This window comes from Trachypithecus francoisi, unplaced genomic scaffold (assembly GCF_009764315.1).
Source record: "Trachypithecus francoisi isolate TF-2019V2 unplaced genomic scaffold, Tfra_2.0 Lachesis_group12, whole genome shotgun sequence".
Classification (NCBI taxonomy): Eukaryota; Metazoa; Chordata; class Mammalia; order Primates; family Cercopithecidae; genus Trachypithecus; species Trachypithecus francoisi.
The window spans coordinates 68,629,182-68,648,928 of NW_022681457.1; the positions used below are offsets into that span (position 1 = coordinate 68,629,182).

The window sequence follows — 19,747 nt, forward strand, 5'->3', positions numbered from 1 at the left end:
AAAAAAAAAAAAGAAGTAATACATATAAGTGATACCAAATCCAAAAGGTTCAAAGGACATAGAGTACAAAGTAATTGCCCCCCCTTGCCTGTCTCGGCCACCACCAGATCTCAACCCCAGAGTCTCCTTCTGGAAGAGATCTGACAAATCCTCATGTTTTGTCTATGTGTATATATATGTATATGTATATGTATGTGTGTGTGTGTATATATATATATTTTCTTCTTCAGCATCCATTTTGAAGCACAAGACCCACTGTTCCATATCTTGCTTTTCTTTTTTTTTTTTTTTTTTTGAGACGGAGTCTCCCTCTGTCGCCCAGTCTGCAGTGCAGTGGCGCAATCTCAGCTCACGGCAAGCTCCGCCTCCCGGTTTCACGCTATTCTCCTGCCTCAGCCTCCTGAGTAGCTGGGACTACAGGCGCCCGCCACCATGCCCAGCTAATTTTTTGTATTTTTAGTAGAGACGGGGTTTCACCGTGTTAGCCAGGATGGTCTCGATCTCCTGACCTCGTGATCCGCCCGTCTCGGCCTCCCAAAGTGCTGGGATTACAGGCGTGAGCCACCGTGCCTGGCTATATCTTGCTTTTCTACTTAATAACTGCATTGTAGATATTTCCTTATCAGCAGCATAGAATTGCCATACTGTTTTTGTTTTGTTTCTTACTGAGGTATAATTTACATACAATAAAATACGCCCATTTTTAATCTACAGTTCGCTGAGTTTTGACAAATGTATACACCCATATAATGACAACTGCAATTAAAATGGAACTTTCTCATCAGCCCACAGCATTCACTCTTGCACCTTTTTGCAGTTAAGCCCCACCAGCCTCCTGAAATTACAGACCTGCTGTCTTTGATTCTAGATTAGTTTTGCTTTTTCCAGAACTTTATATAATTGGAATCACATAGTCCGTACTTTTATGTCTGGCTTCTTTCTTTCGTTTTTCTTTATTTTCCTTTTATTCATTTATTTATTTTGAATCAGAGTTTCACTCTGTCGCCCAGACTGGAGTGCAGTGGTGCAATTTTGGCTCACAGAAACGTCCACCTCCCAAGTTCAAGTGCTTCTCGTGCCTCAGCTCCCGGGTGGCTGAGATTACAGGCATGCATCAACGCCCGGCTAATTTTTGTGTTGTTAGTAGAGACAGGGTTTCACCATGTTGGCCAGACTGGTCTCAAACTCCTGAGCTCAGGCGATCTACCCACCTGGGCCTCCCAAAGTGTTGGAATTACAGGCGTGAGCCACCGCACCCGGCTTTCTTTTTGCTTTATGCTCTAAAATCTATCACTGGCCAGGCCCACACCTATAATCCCAGCACTTTGGGAAGTCGAGGCAGGAGTATCTCTTGAGCTGGGGAGTGTGAGACCAGCATGGGAACACAGTGAGACCCCCATCACTACAAAAAATTAAAAAAATTGTAAAAGAAATAAATAAAATGTATCGTTGTATTGCCTGGCTTCTTTCATTCATCAAAATGTGTTTGAGAGTTATCTGTGTTTTGTGTGTACCCATAGATCTTTCCTGGGCCAGATGTGGTGGCTCACACCTGTAATCTAACAACTTTGGTAGGCCGAGGCGGGAGGATTGCTTGAGCTCAGGAGTTCGAGACCAGCCTGGGCAACATGAGGAGACCCCTGTCTCTACCCAAAACATACACAAATTAGTTGGGCTTGGTGGTGTGTGTCTGTGGTCCCAGCTACTTGGGAGGCTGAAGCAGGAGGATCGCTTGAGCCCAGGAGATGGAGGTTGCAGTGAGCCTAGATTGCGCCCCTGGACTTCAGCCTGGGAGACAGAGCCAGACCCCGTCTCAAAAAATAAAAAAATAAAAAATAGGTCACTCCTCTCCTTGCTGAGGGGCACTCCATTGTGGTCATTCTGGTTTGTTTATGCACCCACCCATTGCTGGGCACTTAGGTCCCCCTCAGCTTGCAGCTGTTATGAAAAATTACCATGACCAGGTCTTTGGGTGGATGATGTTTCATTTCCCTCGGCTAAATACTTCAGAGCAGGGTCGCTGGGTCTTAGGGTGTGAGTGTGTTTGGTTTTATAAGAAATTGTTGGCAGAGCGGGGGTGGGGCTCATGCCTGTAATCCCAACACTTTGGGAGGCCGAGGCGGGAGGATCACAAGATCAGGAGTTCGAGACCAGCCTGGCCAATATGGTGAAACCCCGTCTCTACTAAAAATACAAAAAGATAGCTGGGCGTGGCGGCGCATGCCCGTAATCTCAGCTACTCAGGAGGCTGAGACAGGAGAATCGCTTGAACCTGGGAGGCGGAAGTTGCAGTGAGCCAAGACTGCACCACTGCACTCCAGCCTGGGTGACAGAGGGAGACTCCGTCTTAAAAAAAAAAAAAAAAAAGGAAACAAAGAAAAGAAATTGTCCAATCCTTTTCCAAAGTGGTCACACCACTGCTCGTGCTTTCTGCAATTCATGATATATGAGACCTGGCTTTGGGCAAGAGGGCCTGTGTTGGTCACCCAGATCTTGATGTATTTGGGAGATACCGTGTCAGGGGCTGAGCTCCCATATTAGGACGTTTACCGCCCCCCTGGTAGAAAGAGGGGAAGTTTGGGACTCACTGTTAGAATGCACTTGGAGGCCAGGTGCAGTGTGGCTCACGCGTGTCATTCCAGCACTTTGAAAGGCCGAGGCTGCAGTGAGCTGTGATCGGTATCACTGCACTCTGGCCTGGGCAACAGAGAAAGATCCTGTCTCAAAAAATAATAATAATAATGCACCTGGCTTTGCAGGGCCCAGCTGTGGCCCTGGATCCCTTGGATTGAAGTAAAAGGGTTTCTCATGGATTCTGGGGCCCATCACAATGACTGAAGCAGACTCCTTGGAAACATGCATTTTTCAGAGGCTCCTTGGGTGAATCTGATAGGACCTGCCCTAAAGTTTGGGAACTGCTGAGTTGGGGAACCACAAAAGCCCTAAGATGCAAGAGAACAGGTCCTGGAGGCAGAGACCAGTAACCCAGGACCTTGGATGCTGGCCAAAGAGCTGGGATTTTCTCCTGAGGGCACTGGGGAGTCATGGAGGGCTTAAGTGGGAGAGTGACGCAGTTCAGGCTTTAGTCCAACCCCTGTGGCTGTCATGTGTATGGGTGTGTGTGGAACAGATGTGGGCAAGGCACCCAGAAAGGAGATCATGTGAAAACCACAGCCAGGCTAGGGGTAGGCAGGAAGGGATGTCAATCTCTACAGACTCCAGTTTTCTTTATTTTTATTTATTATTATTTTTTCAATTCTTTTTTTCTTTTCTTTCTTTCTTTCTTTTTTTTTTTTTTTTTTTTTTGAGACAGTCTCGCTCTGTTGCCCAGGCTGGAGTGCAGTGGTGCCATCTTGGTTCACTGCAACCTCCACCTCCCCAGTTCAAGTGATCCTCCTCAGTAGCTGGGATTACAGGCATGCACCACCACGCCTGGTTAATTTTTTTGTATTTTTAATAGAGATGGGGTTTCACCATGTTGGCCAGGCTGGTCTCAAACTCCTGACCTCAAGTGATCTGCCTGCCTCAGCCTCCCAAAGTTCTGGGATTACACGTGTGAGCCACCGAGCCTGGCGTATTATTGTTGTTTTTTGAGACAGGGTCTCACTCCATCACCCAGGCTGCAGTGCAGTGACAGCACCATCTCAGATCACTGTGACCTCTACCTCCCGGACTCAAGCAATCCTCCTGCCTCAGCTTTCCAAGTAGCTGGGACTACAGGCATGTGCCACCACCCCTGGCTAATGCAGTCTCACCATGTTGCCCAGGCTGGTATCCAACTCCTAGGCTCAAGTGATCTGCCCGCCTCAGCTTTCCAAAGTGCTGGGATTGCAGGCACAAGCTACCGCATCCAGCCACTCTACAGACTCCTGGCTGCCCTTCTGTCTTAGTCGCCTCCAGCTCCCAGCCACTCCCTGCCTCGGTTTCTGACCTGGGGACAGCTCTGACTCCACTCACCAGATACCCCTCCTTCTCCTCCTCCTCCCCCATGGCAGTGATGGTTCTCAGGCAGGATGGGCGGGCAGCCAGGACAAGGGCATGGGTTTGTGTGCATGCGGTGGTTGGGGGAGTGTCTGGCTGTGCGTGTGTGTCATGGGCTCTGCCAGTGTTTGCCTAGGAATCTGCTGGGGAACTTCCAGGTGCAGTATTTGTTGATCTGCTCCCTCCCCTGGTTTTTCCCCACCCCCCAGGTACTGGTTAATTCCCAACTTTCCAGGGCAATCACTTCACCTCTGTTGCCTCAGTTCCCTGATCTGTCAGTAGAGATACAATTACCAGTTCCCACCTCTGCCGGGTTGTGAGGTTCAAAGAGTCCAAGACTCAGTAAATGTAACCATCATCTCCGGCTTGCTTCCGTGTGAGACTCTTTCTTCCCAGGGGCGATTTGTTTTTTTTGTTTGTTTGTTTGTTTTCTAGATGGAGTCGTGCTCTGTTGCCCAGACTGGAGTACAGTATCATGATTTCAGCTCACTGCAGCCTCCATCTCGCGGGTTCAAGCAATTCTCCTGCCTCAGCCTCCCAAGTAGCTGGGACTACAGGCGCCAGACACCTGGCTAATTTTTTTTTTTTTTTTAGTAGAGATGGGGGTTTCACCATGTTGGCCAGGCTGGTCTTGAACTCCTGATCTCAAGTGATCCACCTGCCTCGGCCTCCCAAAGTGCTAAGATTACAGGTGTGAGCCACTGCGCCTGCTGGCCTGTTTTTGTTTTTTGTTTCTTTGAGACAGGGTCTCATTCTGTCACCCAGGCTAGAATGCAGTGTCGCAATCTCAGCTCACTGCAACTTTGACCTCTTGGGCTCAAGTGATCCTCCCACCTCAGCCTCCCAAGTAGCTGGGACCACAGGTGTGTTCCACCACACCGAGATAATTTATTAATTTTTTTGTGGAGATGGGGTCTTTCCATGTTGCCCTGGCTGGTTTCAAACTCGTGGGCTCAAGTGATCCTCCTGCCTCAGCCTCCCAAAGTGTTAGATTACAGGTGTGAGCTACCTCACCCAGCCCTTGGGGGCAATTTGAATCTGTGTCTCTGTGTATGTTCTCTAAGCTTCTGTATGCGAGTGTGTCTAACTCGTTGTATACCAGCTGTGCAACTTTGGGTGAGTTACTAGACCTCTCTGTGCCTTGTTTCTTCATCACAAAATGGGCATGACTTCCTAGTCATGCTACTTCCTAGTCATGTCTACTTCCCATGGTGGATGTGGAGACTGAATTAATTGCCTAATTAATTACCTAAGTCCATTGCACATAATGGACTTAGTGCAATGCCTGGCATGCGGGCAGTCTCAATTACATGATCATCATCACTGGGGCATAACTTATGTCTCCCACCCCCCGAGTGTCTGAGCATGTGGGGCGGGAAGTGCCTGTGGAGGCATGTGGAGTTATCTGGGACTTTGTGGCACCCGGCCTGGGAAGGCGGCCTCTGTTTCCTCATCTATAAAATGGGAATAATGATAGCATCCCTCACGGGGTTGTTGTAGTGGAAAGACCTGTCCCAGAGGGCATCCGCCAGCACACAGCTGCACACACACGTTTGCTGTTACTTTTCCTTTACCTATAAAATGCCGATCATAGTAGCACCCATCTTGTCTTTGTAGGAGAATGAAATGAACTCAGTAGAAAGCTCTTACCGTTCGGTGGCTCACGCCTGTAATCCCAGCACTTTGGGAGGCTGAGGCAGGTGGATCACTTGAGGTCAGGAGTTTGAGACCAGTCTGACCAACAGAGTGAAACCCCGTCTCTACTAAAAACACAAAATTAGCTGGGCGTGGTGGTGGGCACCTGTAATCCCAGCTACTCGGGAGGCTGAGGCAGGAGAATCACTTGAACCTGGGAGGTGGCAGTTGCAGTGAGCTCACACCACTGCACTCCAGCCTGGGCGACAGAGTGAGACTCCATCTCAAAAACAAAAAATGGAAGAAAGAAGAAGGAAGGAAGGAAGGAAGGAAGGAAGGAAGGAAGGAAGGAAGGAAAGAAGGAAGGTAGGTTGGGAGGGAGGGAGGGAGGAAGGGAGGGAAGGAAAGAAAGGAAAGAAAGAAAGAAAGAAAGAGAAAGAAAGAAAGAAAGGGAGAGAGAAAGGAAGAGAAAGAAAGAGAGAGAAAGAAAAAGAGAAAGAAAGAGAAAGAAAGAAGAGAGAGAAAGAAAGAAAGAGAAAGAAAGAGAGAGAGAGAGAAAGAAAGAAAGAAAGAAAGAAAGAAAGAAAGAAAGAAAGAAAGAAAGAAAGGGAAAGAAAGTGCTCACTGGTGAATGATACTGATCATCAGCTAAGTGCTGAGCTTACCTGGGCCAGGTAGAGGGATGTGGCCATGGGCAGGAAATGGCTGTGGGCATCTGGCTCTACAGGTTCCTCTGCCACCCCACTTCCTCCACACCTGACCTCCTGTCCCCACCTGAGCCCCAATCCCTTGCTCCCACTTCCTCGTGACCTCTGATGGAGGAGGCTTCTGCAGCCACCCACCCCAGTCCCAACCAGGGGTGCAGGTCCCCAGAATCCCCAGCTGGGATCACTGCTTCCCTCTTGCTGCCATCTTTGTTCCTCCCTGGGGTCCCCCATCTCTGAGGCTCCTCATCTCTGGTTTTGGGTGTCTCTCTGCTCTCCCCACCTTGGTTTTCTGGACAGAACGTGTCAGGGCCCCAAGGGGGTGTCCCAGGTAAGGACAGAGAAGGAAGTGGCAGAGGCAGGACCTCCCCTTTGCACCCCAGCTCATCCGCCCACTCCCCCTCCGCAGAGTGGGAAGGGGGAGGAGGGGGCGTCTTCGTTAATTAGCCTCTTAATCCTGCCATGCTAGATCTTAATGAGGTGCACGGGCCCCATTAGACAGTCGGGAGCCCTGGCATTAGTGCATTTGTCACATGCTCTGTCAGGCCCTCGCTGGGTCCTCAGCTGACCCTGGGAAAATTGGGGCAGGAAGTCTGGGAACCTAAGAAGGGGGCTGGTGCCTGGACTCCTGGGTCTGAGGGAGGAGGAGTTGGAGACCTGGACCCCTGGGTCTGAAGGAGCAGGGGCTGGGGAACTGGACCCCTGGGTCTGAGGGAAGAGGGGCTGGTGCCTGGACTCCTGGGTCTGAAGGAGGAGGGACTGGGGAACCCCACCCCTGGGTCTGAGGGAGGAGGGGCTGGGGTCTTGAATTCCTGGGTCTGAGGGAGGAGGGGCTGGACCTGGACTCCTGGGTCTGAGGGAGGAGGGTCCGAGGGACAAGATCCTCCCCCGACACGCCCCTCTCTTAAATGCCAGCCGGGGTGCCCTGCCCCTTCCCGCTCCCAGTTAACCCCAGCCCTGCGAAACTGGGACAGTCGCGCAGCCTCGAGGGATGGAGGAGGTGCGTGAGGGACACTCGCTCGGTGGCGGGATGGAAGCCGATGGGCCCGCGAGCCCCCAGGAGCTGCCTCCCTCGCCACGGTCGCCGTCACCGCCGCCGTCGCCACCACCACTGCCCCCACTGCCGTCGCTGCCATCGCCCGTGGCCCCGGAGGCCCCCGAGCTCCCTGAGCCGGAGCAGCCGTCCGAGGCTCACGCCCGGCAGCTGCTGCTGGAGGAGTGGGGGCCGCTGAGCGGGGGCCTGGAGCTGCCCCCTCGCCTCACCTGGAAGCTGCTCCTGCTGCGGCGGCCGCTCTACCGCAACCTGCTGCGCTCGCCCAATCCCGAAGGTGCGCACAGCCCCGAGCAGCCGGGAGGCACCACCCTGACCGTCTGTCTCTTCCTCTTTTCCTCTCTGTTTCCTTATCTCTCTGGCTCTTTGTCTCTCACTGTCTCTGCATTTCTCTGCATCCCTCTGTCCCCTTTTCTGTCATTGTGCCTCTCCGTTTTGCCCCTGTCTCTCTGTCATGTCTCTCACCTACCTCTCTCACATCTCTCCCTCTCTCTTTCTCTCTCTTCCTCTCTCTCTCCCCCTCTGCCTATGTTTCTGTCTCTTGAGAGGGAGTCTTGCTGTCGCCCAGGCTGGAGTGCAGTGGTGCAATCTCTGCTCACTGCAACCTCTGCCTCCCAGGCTCAAGCAATTCTCCTGCCTCAGTCTCCCGAGTAGCTGGGATTACAGGCATGCACCACCATGCCTGGCTAATTTTTGTATTTTCAGTAGAGTCGGAGTTTCGCCATGTTGGCTAGGCTGGGCTGGTTTCAAACTCTTGGCCTGTCTGTTTCTCTGGGTTCTTCTCTCTGTCCCTCTGTCTCTGTCTCACCACACCCTGCTTACCCCCTGGCATCGCCCTCTCCCCAGAGCCCTGACTCACTCAGCCCTGCCGGGCTTCCCTGACCTGGCACAGATTCCTGCCCTTCCAGTGTGTAGCCTTGCGGGTAGGGAGGGATGAGGCAGTGGAAGGTGGAGGGGCTGCCCAGAGGCTCCACTCGCCTGTCCATTTCAGGCATCAACATTTATGAGCCAGCACCCGCTACTGGTCCCACCCAGCGACCGCTGGAGACTCTGGGTAAGTGCTTGGAGGGCCGGGCTGCTGAAGGTGGGGAGGGTCCTCCAGCATTGGGGTGTTCTAACCCTTTGCTCCGCAACCTGCAGGCAATTTCCGTGGCTGGTACATTAGAACCGAAAAGCTTCAGCAGAACCAAAGGTGAGTCGCCGGGGCTGGTGTGGCCTACACTCCATTCCCTGCTCCACCCTTCCTCGCTGTGAGAACTGGAGAAACTGACTTGGCCTCTCTAGACCTCCATTTTCTGCTCTGTAAACAGGGTTAGCATAAGAGAGAATGCCTGTAAAACACACAGCCTAGGGCCCGGCCAGGTCTGGCTAGCACCAGTCAATAGCAGCTATTATTGGTTTTTGGTTTTTGTTTTTAAGACAAAGTCTCACTCTGTTGCCCAGACCGGAGTGCAGTGGCGCAATCTCAGCTCACTGCAACCTCTGTCTCCCAGGTTCAAGCAATTCTCCTGCCTCAGCCTCCTGAGTAGCTAGGATTACACGTGTGCACCACCATGCCCAGCTCATTTTTTATTTTTAGTAGAGACGGCGTTTCACCATGTTGGCCAGGTTGGTCTCGCACTCCTGACCTCAAGTGATCTGCCTGCCTCAGCGTCCCAAAGTGCTCGGATTACAGGTGTGAGCCACCACGCCTGGCTATTCTTGTTGTTGTTGTAATTATTCTAAGGTTCTTTCCCTGGGAGGGGAAGAGTCACCCCAGGCCACCCCCTGTCCTCCATGAAACAGAGCCTTGCTCCTGCGCAGTAGATGAGTTGGTGTGACTCGGAGGCTCAGGGTCACACAGGCCAGGGTTGGGATCCTGGCTCTGCCACATGTTTGCTGCTTGACCTTGGACACGTCTCCATCCTCAGCCTCAGTTTCCTCGTCTGTAGCATGGGGTTCAGGAGGCATTGCCCTCAGAGGGGGCCATGGGGCCTGAGACTGGAAGGTGCTGATGAGGGAGCACCCCAAATGTGGGGACCCAAGCTATCTCTAAGAAAGCGCTAAGACATGGCTTCCTGCTCCCTGGAGCCAGGCCGACTGGGGAGATCCCCAAGGATCCTGGCAGATCGCAGACCCCGCCTCTCCCGGCCCTTCTTTCACAGCTGGACAGTGAAGCAGCAGTGTGTGGACCTTCTGGCCGAGGGCCTGTGGGAGGAGCTGCTGGATGACGAACAACCAGACATTACGGTCATGGACTGGTGCGTGCCCCTGCCCTGCCAGCCTGACCCCGTGATCACCCAGGGCTGCCCAGAGCACGGGCCTTACTCTGAGCTCCCCTTGCTCTCAGCCCCTCACCAAGACCCTCCTGGTGCTGAAGGGTTCTGCCCTGCCCACCTCCGTGGCCCCTTCTGTTTGAGTTTTTCCGATTTTGAAATGTGCCAGGGGGTTACTGAGGCTGACCTTTATTTCTTTTCTTTTCTTTTTCTTTTTGAGACAGAGTCTCACTCTGTTGCCCATGCTGAACTGCAGTGGTGCCATCTCGGCTCACTGCTACCTCTGCCTCTCAGGTTCAAGTGATTCTCCTGCCTCAGCTCCCAAGTAACTAGGACCACAGGCATGTGCCACCACACCCGGTTAATTTCTGTATTTTTAGTAGGGACAGGGTTTCACCATGTTGCCTAGGCTGGTCTCGAACTCCTGACCTCAAGTGATCTGCCCGCCTCAGCCTCCCAAAGTGTTGGGATTACAGGCATGAGCCACCGTGCCCGGCCTATTCTTCATTTCTTAAAAGCCTGTCACCCACTATTCTCAAGACAAATTCCTTCTCATTCCTTAGGAGTCACTTACACATGGCTCCACCAGGAAGCCTTCCCTGATCACCCCTCAGCTGGGTCAGGTGCATTTGCTCCAGTGCCCTGTGCGCCCCCAACCCGGTCCCAACCTCTCTGTCTGTGCCCCCAATTCCGGCCCCAACCCCTCTGCCTGGGTCCCCAATTCTGTCCCCAACCCCTCTGCTTGGGTCCCCCCATCCTGGCCCTCACTCCTCTGCCTGTGCTCCCCATCCCAACCCTCGCCATTCCTGGCTGTCATGTTTGGTGGCATGCCAGCCTCCCTCACTGGACTGTAAATCCCATGTGGATGGGGTGTGGGGCTGTCTTGGTCACTGCTATGTTGCCAGCACCACCCAGCTCAGGGTACCACCCACAGCGTGGGTAGCAGCATGTGTGTTGAACGGGGAATGGGGCCAGGGACTGGGGCTGGGTAGCTGAGACTGCAGTGGCAGCTGAAGGCCTTGACCGCGCCTGCAGGTTCGAGGACAGCCGACTGGATGCGTGCGTCTACGAACTGCACGTCTGGCTGCTGGCAGCTGACCGCCGCACGGTCATCGCTCAGCACCACGTGGCCCCCCGAACTTCTGGGAGAGGACCCCCTGGCCGCTGGGTCCAGGTGAGACTCTCAGCCCTGGGGCCCTAAACCCCAGACGTGTGTTCTTGTCCCAAGACCTCACAGAGGGAGGAGAGCAGGTCCACGGGTCCTCGAAAAGGGCTCCTCCCTAACCCTGGGTGCTGTCACCACAGGTGTCCCACGTATTCCGCCATTATGGTCCTGGTGTGCGCTTCATCCACTTCCTGCACAAGGCCAAGAACCGCATGGAGCCTGGTGGGCTGCGGCGGACACGGGTGACTGACTCCTCCGTGTCTGTGCAGCTCCGGGAGTGACTGGCTGGCTCCTCTGTCCTGACCCCACAGCACCTCCCTGAGCTTTAGAAGCCCCTAACTCTTAGCCACCTCTTAGGCCCCTTATTCCTCCCTGGACCTTGGCTTCTCTCTTGATGGACAGCTTCACACACCCTTAAGCGGTGGACTCCGGCATTTTCCCAGCACTCTCTGAGCCCCGTGAGGGCGGAGCCACTCCTTGTAAATTCAGTGCCTGACAGATGCTCTGGCACAGATGCTCAGTAGACCTCTGTTGAGTGAATGCATAGACACCTGTGCTCAAGGATGCTGAGGGCTGGTCTCTGCTTCTTTGAACTTCACTGAAACTGAATGCTCACTACTGTGTTGCCAGCACCACCCAGCCCAGGGCTGTGAGCAGAGTGGCAGTGAATGTCTGTTGAAGGGGGAATGGAGCCATTCATTTCACTCAGTTCCTGTCCCATTTAACCGCCCCTGATCCTTGATCTTCCATTACCTTCACACCCGGGGTCCTTCTGAACTGACCTTGACCTCTGATCTCTTCACACATCTCCCCTTAGCATCTCTACTTACCTACTCTCCTTTTTCTTTTCTTTTTTTTTTTTTTTTTGAGATGGAGTCTTACTCTGTCGCCCAGGCTGGAGTGCAGTGACACAATCTTGGCTCACTGCAATTTCCACCTCCCGGGTTCAAGTGATTCTCCTGCCTCAGCCTCTCAAGTAGGGATTACAGGTGCCCACCACCACGCCCGACTAATTTTTGTATTTTTAGTAGAGACGGGGTTTCACCATGTCGGCTAGGCTGGTCTCAAACTCCTGACCTCAAGTGATCCACCCACCTTGGCCTCCCAAAGTGCGGGGATTGCAGACGTGAGTCACTGCGCCTGGCCATTCCATATCTCTTAAGTCTCAGAATCTCCTCTAGCTCCCTCCAGGTGTCTGCAGTTGTCGTCCCCTCAAAGCTGTCCCACCCTTTCCTCCGAAGACCCTTTGTGTATCTTCTCCAGCTACCGCAGACACCCCCAAACCCAGGCATCCATCAAAGTCCCTCATTCATGAGGGTGTGGGGACACAGACTGCGACCAGAACAGAAATATGAAAATGTGAATGACAGTGTCCCCCGTGTGTGGAATGTGGGGATTAAAAGCATTTATCAACCTCTAAGTCCTGATCTGATCACTTGCCGATCCCAGCCCTAGCTCAGGGCTGGGTCCTAGAAGGCCCCCTGCTGTCCCCTGCAGGAACCATGGAGGGAGTCCGGAGGCCCCTGGGAGGCCAGAAATGGCTCAAGGAGGAGTTTTTTGCTTGTTTGTTTGCTTTGAGACAGAGTCTCGCTCTGTTGCCCAGGCTGGAGCACAGTGGCAGGATCTCAGCTCACCGCAACCTCCACCTCCCAGGTTCAAGTGATTTCCGGCTAATGTTTGTATTTTCAGTAGAGATGGGGTTTCACCATGTTTGCCAGGCTGGCCTCCAACTCTTGAGCTCAGGTGATCCGCCCACCTCAGCCTCCCAAATAGGATTACAGGCCTGAGCCACCACACCAGGCTAAAGAAGGGTTAATTACTGAAAAGGGTGGGGCATATTTCATATTTAACAGTCAGCCCAAGGTTCCCCTGTAGTTCACTCACATGTCCTTCTGTGGGTACGTGTCTTTGTGCACACCTAAACCATGTCCAAGTTGATGGCGTGTCCTCATGCATGGCATTGTCCTGTGTATGGGCTGACCCAGGCCCAACCACCCTGCTCTCTCCTCCATCCCACCCGGTCCAGTGAGGACTTGCATCCCAGGGACAAGCAGATGACACACAGGGACCACTGCACAAAGGCTGTATTGCAGGGGAGGTGGGAGGGGCAGGCAGAAGGCTCCTTCTCCTGGGTCTTGGGACCCCGCAGCAGAGCCCAGGGATCAGCTGAGTGAGGGGTCTGGCACTCTGTGGAAGCTGCAGATGAGAGACCGGCAAAACATCAGCTGCACCTGAAATGTAATCAAGAATTCCTTCTGGGGCTCTCAGAGACACAGGTCTGGTGAGTTCTAGAAGCCTGAGGCTGGGTGGGGACTGGGGAGTCTAGGTCTGAGGCTCCAAGTTCAGGAACCAGGGATCCTAGCCTGGGAATTTGGAGTTGGGGCTCCTTGGAGCTCTTGGGGGACAGGAGTGACTTGGGAGGGCTTGGGAGGTTGGGAGGGTGTCACCGCTGGATCTAGGTCCCAGGTCTGTGAGTGCAAAGTGGCCTCAGGGACCTCCAGGGATGGGTCTTAGGGGTGAGCTGTGGGACTGGTTTTAGGGCTGAGGCTGGTCTAGAGGGTCTAGGGGAGTGGAGAGCAGGAAGGCTACACACTGGGTGTTCCTATAATTGAGTCTGGGGTCTTGAGGTCTGGGTTAGTTTTGGAGTCTGGGAATTTTGAGATGCGATGATCTGGGGCATCGGGGCTGGCTTTGGTTCTGGGGACCAAGGTGAGGGGGTCTAGGAGCTCTCAGTCCCCAGAATTAGCCAGCCCTCCCTGGGAAGTACAGCTGTGGGCGGGTGGGTAGGTGGAAGATTCCAGAAGGTGGAGGGTTGGCTCTGAATCCCAGAGCTGGGGCGGAGATCTCGGTCCCAGGGTCCTGGGCTGCAGGTGGAGTGGGGACCGGGTGCTGGGGGTGAAGAGAAGGAGGACCTGGTCTGGGTAAGGACTCTGAGATGGGGCCTCCACCACTGGTTTTAGGGAGGCCTGGTGCTCCCAGTTCCAGTCGGGAGCTCAGGGGTGTGGAGCAGCCTCGGGGCTTGGGTGACGGGTGTGGGGGTTTGTGCGGAGCTGGGGCCGGGGCCTGGGGTGGGCTCGGAGTTTTGGGCGGCTGGGCACCTGCAGTAGAGCGCGGAGATAGCGTTGGACCAGTTTCCCAAGATGCCCCGGCGGTACTCCTCCAGGCGCGGGTAGGTACCGGCAGAGAATTTGCGCGTCTTGCCGGCCTTGCCTTGCCGGGACCACACGGTGAGCTCGCAGCGCGGGGCCACCACAAGGGAGGAGACGGTGTTGGCCCAGTTGGAGGGCAAATAGGGGAGGTCTGCGCCCGGTTCCAGCGACAGCTCGGCGCCCCTGCAGCAGTTCTCATAGTAGGGGTCGCTCTTGTCATAGAGCTTGGCGCAAGTGCGCGTCCCGTTGGAGAGCTTGAGGTCGGCGGACGCGGGGCAGGCGCCCTGGGCGCACGGCACAGCGGCCAGGGCCAGGGCCAGGGCCAGCAGCAGCAGGCGCAGCGGGGACATGGTGGCAGTGCCCCGCCGCGGCTCAGCGCGCTTTTATGCGCCCGACCCGTGGGAAGGGACAAGCTGCGAGATAAGGACTCATGGAGGGAAGGGGAGGGCGCCCCTCCCCCAGGAGCCGGGAGACCTGCCTAACCTAGGTCGGAAACCCACACCGTGGGTACAAGGTGGACGCTGTGTGGACCAACAACATTATAAAGAGAGACAAGAGACAGGACTTGAGGAGGAGTCATTTGCAACACAGAGGGTGGCATAGGTTAATAGACAGAAATGGGAAGAGTTCTTAAAAATTGACAAGGGGCTTGCTGGTGGCTCGTGCCTATAATCCCAGCACTTTGGGAGGCCTAGAGGTGTGGATGGCTTGAGCCCAGGAGTTTGAGACCAGTCTGGGCAACATAGCAAGATCCCGTCCCTACTGAAAAATAAAATTAGCCCAGCGTGGTGGCCTGGCCTGTAGTCCCAGCTACTCACAAAGCCTAGTCGGGAGGATCGCTTGAGCCCAGGAGTTCGAGGCTGCGGTGAGCTGAGATCGTTTCACTGCACTCCAGCCTGGGCAACAAAGCCAGGAAAAAAAAAAAAAAAGATAAGGAATGGAACAACCCTTATTCTAGATAAGGAAAGACTGGGTTGGGGGAGGCGGGAGTGGGAGGCTGGGGCCTCCTGGCTGGGCAGGCTCCCTCCCTGGGAGGCAGGACCTTGGGAAAGGAGAAGCTGGAGATAAGGATAGAGGCCTTTGTGGGGTGGGGGCAGGTAGAGAAGGAGATTAGGAGCCCCACGCCCCACCCCCACCAGTCTCAGACCGGGCAATCTTCCCAACCAAGGCTGGCAATCCAGAATCTGTGAAGTACGAGATAGCAGTATTTGCATAACACATTAAAAACCTTTTGCAAGACAGCGTACAAAGGCTTGAGGAGATATTTGCAACATTTCAAAAGCATAGCATTACAAGTTATAACATATAAAGAGTGCACACAGGTTGGTCGCGGTGGCTCATGCCTGTAATCACAATACTTTGGGAGACTGAGGCAGGCAGATCATTTGAGGCCAGGAGTTCAAGACCAGCCTGGGCAACATGGTGAAACCCCGTCTCTACTTAAAGTACAAAAATTAGGGCACACGCCTGTAGTCTAAGCTACTCGGGAGGCTGAGGGATGAGAATCACTTGAACCCGGGAGGTGGAGGTTGCAGTGAGCCAAGATCACATAAAAAAAAAAAAAAGAGTGCCTACAAATTGACAAGAAATGCACCCCTCCCTCCCACACGCTAAGGACAGGCCTAGGAGAGGGAGAGGAGGGAAGAGCCTGCCACTCCCATCTCAGGAGCCGGGAGACTTTGTTAACTAAGGTTGGAAATCTTCAATCTATAAAACAAATGGTGAACCTTTTGAGCTGTATAAAACTGTAAAACTGTTGTATAGCAAAACAAAACAAAACAAAACCCACAAACCCATTGAGCTGTGATTGCACCACTGTGCTCCAGCCTAGGCAACAGAGGGAAACCCTGTATCTAAAAAAAAAAAGAAAAGAAAAGAAAAAAAAAAGGTCTCTATAAAGTAATTTACAACTGATATAAAACATTATGAACAATCCATATAATTGTTATTTATAAATATAATATAGGCCAGGCACTGTGGTTCATGCCTGTAATCCTGGCACTCTGGGAGGCCAAGGCGGAAGGATCACTTGAGGTCAGGAGTTCGAGACCAGCCTGGCCAACATGGTGAAACCCTGTCTCTACTAAAAAAATACAAAAAGTAGCTGGGTGTGGTGGCACATGCCTGTAATCCCAGCTACTCAGGAGGCTGAGGCAGGAGAATCGCTTGATCCTGGGAGGCAGAGATTATAGTGAGAGGCAAGATCGTGACACTGCACTCCAGCCTGGGTGACAGAGTGAGACTCTGTCTCCAAAAAAAAAAAAAGAAAAGAAAAGGAAGAAAAAAAAATATATATGTATATGATGTATGTAATATGAATACTTAATATACAATATTGTATTAACACAATAGTATAAATACAAATACATAAAGCATGAAGTACTGTGCCCAGCACACGACAGGTACTCAATACATGGAAGCTATTATAACTGTTCTCCTGACAGCTCAGAGACCCTGGCCATTGGCCTGGCCCTGCCCGGGGATTCTTCGTTCTCATTTCCTTTTGTGATCCCTTGAAATCTAATCTCCAGCTGCTAACTTCCCAGAGAGCCTCCTTGGTCCCAGGAACACAGAACAGCCACCCTCTGGCTCTGCACTGCCCCAGACACAGGATAGAGGGCGGCAGAGTCACTCAGAGTCCCACCCATCCCGGAGGGCCATGAACTTCGGACACAGAGAGCGACACAGGGAGACACGGACAGGGAGACAGACGCAGGCACAGGAAGGAACACGGAACCCATTGAGGCATAGTACACAGCCCGCATCCGACAGAGCCCACAGAGACCCAGGGCCTGGGCACAGCATTTTCAATCCCGCCGCACACACATGGGCAGGGCGTAGGGACACGCATCACACAGCCAGCCACTGATGGTCCTGGGTTCTCACTGGTGAATCCTAGGATGGACACATGCCCAGCTCTGGGTCAACATGCACCCCTGTCCCCCAACGGAACCACACACAGCCATTGTCATGAACAAGCCTCCAGTGTTCCTCCACTCCTTCCCTACACGCTACAAATCTCACACCTGTGAAATCTTTTTTTTTCTTTCTTTCTTTCTTTTTGAGACAGAGTTTTGCTCTTGTTGCCCAGGTTGCTGCAGTGCAATGGTGCGAGCTCGGCTCACTGCAACCTCCGCCTCCCGGGTTCTAGCGATTCTCCTGCCTCAGCCTTCCGAGTAGCTAGGATTACAGGCACCTGCCACCATGGCCAGCTAATTTTTTGTATTTTTAATAGAGACAGGGTTTTGCCATGTTGACCAGGCTGGTCTCGAACTCCTGACCTCAGGTGATCCACCCACCTTGGCCTCCCAAGGTGCTGGGATTACAGGCGTGAGCCACAGCGCCTGGCCTCTTTTTTTTTTTTTTTTTTTACCGTGTCGGGGTCTCGATATGTTGACCAGACTGGCCTCAAAATCCTGGTCTCAAGCAATCCTCCCACCTGAGCCTCGCAAAGTGCTGGGATTACAGGCATGAGTCACCACATATCGTGTGATTCTCACACGCACACATCTGACTTGTTCACATAAGCACACATGTCACACACACACACAAACACATACACACATGCCCACATGTGCACAGCGTCCTCACCCAGAAACAATTTCCTCAGTATTTATTAACGCAAGCTAGACAAACAGTAGAAAAACAAACATCTTATTACACAATATTTTCTCATAGGAGAATGTCCTGCCCTTGAGGAACCATGAGCCCTTGAGAATGTCAGATGGTAAATAAATCAATAATTCGAATACAATGTGAAAAGAGCTAGAACAGGGGCATACAAAGGAATGCAGTGGGAAGAATGACACGTTGGTTTGTTTGTTTCATATCCACTGATAGATTTTGATTTGTATAATAAGGAATCCTCTTTTCAGGTTTTACAACCTTGATTTGACATTTTTCAGCAGAGCATAAAAAGGGAGATTGCTTATACATGTGAAATTGCCACTAGAAGAAAAAGGAAAGTATTTGTCTCCATCAGGGTGGTACTTGAACATAAACAACATTATAGGTTGTACATAATTTAAATGAAAATAATGTGTGTTGCATAAATACAGGAAAATATTCAGATCAGTACTTAAGTTCATAGTGGGTCATCAGAATGCATTACAATTTTGTAAGGATACGACACTGAATATCATTTTCTTTTTTTGAGACAGGGTCTTGTTCTGTTGTCCAGGCTGGAGTACAGTGGTGTGATCATAGCTCACTGCAGCCTCAAACTCCCAGCCTCAGCCTCCTGAGTAGCTGGGACCACAGGTACATACCACCACGCCCAGCTAATTTTTTTTTTTTTTTTTTGAGGCAGAGTCTCACTCTGTTGCCCAGGCTGGAGTGCATTGGCATGATCTCAGCTCACTGCAAGCTCCGCCTCCCAGGTTCACGCCATTCTCCTGCCTCAGCCTCCCGAGTAGCTGGGACTACAGGTGTCTGCCACCATGCCCGGTTAATTTTTTGTATTTTTAGTAGAGATGGGGTTTCACCATGTTAGCAAGGATGATCTCGATCTCCTGACCTCGTGATCCACCCGCCTCAGCCTTGCAAAGTGCTGGGATTACAGACATGAGCCACCGCGCCTGGCTGGCCCAGGTAATTAAAAAAAAATTTTTTTCTTAGAGTTGGGGTCTTGCTATGTTGCCCAGGCTGGTCTCCAACTCCTGGGCACAAGCAGTCCTCCTGCTTTGGCCTCCCAATGTGTTGGGGTTACAGGAATGAGCCACCACACCCAGCCAGATTATTTCCATATAATTCTTAAGGGATAGTATAATCCCAAAGCAGCCATAACTGTGTGGTTTGGAAACAGTGGTTCTCAAAGGGTACTCCCTGGACCAACAGCATCAGCATTCTGTCAGAACTTGCTAGAATTTCAAATTCTCACCCTCACCCCAGCCCTACTCTGGGATGGGTCCTTGCAATCTGGGTTTTCACAAGCCCTCCTGGTGACTCTGGTGCACACGCAAGTTTGAGAACTGACGGCGAGGGCTTCAGTCTGAAGCTTCCTATGTCCTATGTCATGAATGGTTTATTACATCTAGAATTTTCTTTTCTTACTTTTTCCTTCCTTCTCTCCCTCCCTCCCTCCCTCTTTCCTTCTTTCTTTTCTTTTCTTTTCTTTTCTTTTCTTTTCTTTTCTTTTCTTTCTTTTCTTTCTTTCTTTTCTTTTCTTCCCTCCCTCCCTCCCTCCCTCTCTCTCTCTCTCTCTCTCTCTCTCTCTTTCTCTCTTTCTTTCTTTCTTTTCTTTTCTTTCTTTCTTTCGACAGTCTTGCTCTGTTGCCCAGGCTGGAGTGCAGTGGCATGATGTTGGCTCACTACAACCTCTGCCTCCTAGATTTCAGCGATTCTCCTGCCTCCGCCTCCCAAATAGCTGGGATTACAGATACAGCCACCATGCCTGGATAATTTTTGCATTGTTACTAGAGGTGGGGTTTCACCATGTGGCCAGGCTGGTCTCGAACTCCTGACCTCAAGCGATCTGCCTGCCTCAGCCTCCCAAAGTGCTGGGATTACAGGCGTGAGTCACCATGCCCAGCCTACATCTAGAATTTTCTGTATTGATACTTCACCTTGTTCAGATCCTTTAAAAGTATATTTCATGTAATTTTCCTGATTACAGAAAAAAATTGTCTTTAGCAATTAGAAAAGGGAACATCTCCAGTGCCTGGAGCTCCAAATGCCCAGATTGAACTTGAATCTCCTGCAATGCAGACAAAAGATTGGTCGTCAGCTAACCTCAGGACACAGCTGACCTTCATGTTCTCAGACACACCTGCGGCAGGTGAGGTGCCTTGTCTCAAAGTTTCCCGGGG

The 19,747-nt window shown here is 52.3% G+C and overlaps 2 protein-coding genes across 2 annotated transcripts; one reads left to right on the top strand and one right to left on the bottom strand.

Moving 5' to 3' along the window:
- The first annotated feature begins 7,251 nt into the window (after window positions 1-7,251).
- Window positions 7,252-12,211, top strand: NCCRP1 (NCCRP1, F-box associated domain containing). Its single transcript, XM_033226157.1, has 6 exons — window positions 7,252-7,648; window positions 8,363-8,425; window positions 8,512-8,563; window positions 9,516-9,611; window positions 10,662-10,800; window positions 10,932-12,211. Exons 1-6 carry the CDS (start codon window positions 7,312-7,314, stop codon window positions 11,070-11,072), a joined length of 828 nt encoding a protein of 275 aa, XP_033082048.1. The 5' UTR covers window positions 7,252-7,311; the 3' UTR covers window positions 11,073-12,211.
- A 646-nt stretch (window positions 12,212-12,857) lies between these two features.
- SYCN (syncollin) lies at window positions 12,858-14,383 on the bottom strand. The gene is made up of 2 exons (XM_033226158.1): window positions 13,890-14,383; window positions 12,858-13,022 (listed from the first exon to the last, which is right to left on the bottom strand). Exons 1-2 carry the CDS (start codon window positions 14,288-14,290, stop codon window positions 13,013-13,015), a joined length of 411 nt encoding a protein of 136 aa, XP_033082049.1. The 5' UTR covers window positions 14,291-14,383; the 3' UTR covers window positions 12,858-13,012.
- Window positions 14,384-19,747: the final 5,364 nt, after the last annotated feature.

What these genes read in the sequence shown, in the direction of transcription:
- SYCN (XM_033226158.1), bottom strand. Translation starts at nt 14,290, where the DNA reads ATGTCCCCGCTGCGCCTGCTGCTGCTGGCCCTGGCCCTGGCCCTGGCC.
- NCCRP1 (XM_033226157.1), top strand. Translation starts at nt 7,312, where the DNA reads ATGGAGGAGGTGCGTGAGGGACACTCGCTCGGTGGCGGGATGGAAGCC. An exon ending in GCGACCGCTGGAGACTCTGG is followed by an intron (nt 8,426 to 8,511) that starts GTAAGTGCTTGG and finishes CGCAACCTGCAG; the next exon opens with GCAATTTCCGTGGCTGGTAC. An exon ending in CCCCTGGCCGCTGGGTCCAG is followed by an intron (nt 10,801 to 10,931) that starts GTGAGACTCTCA and finishes CTGTCACCACAG; the next exon opens with GTGTCCCACGTATTCCGCCA.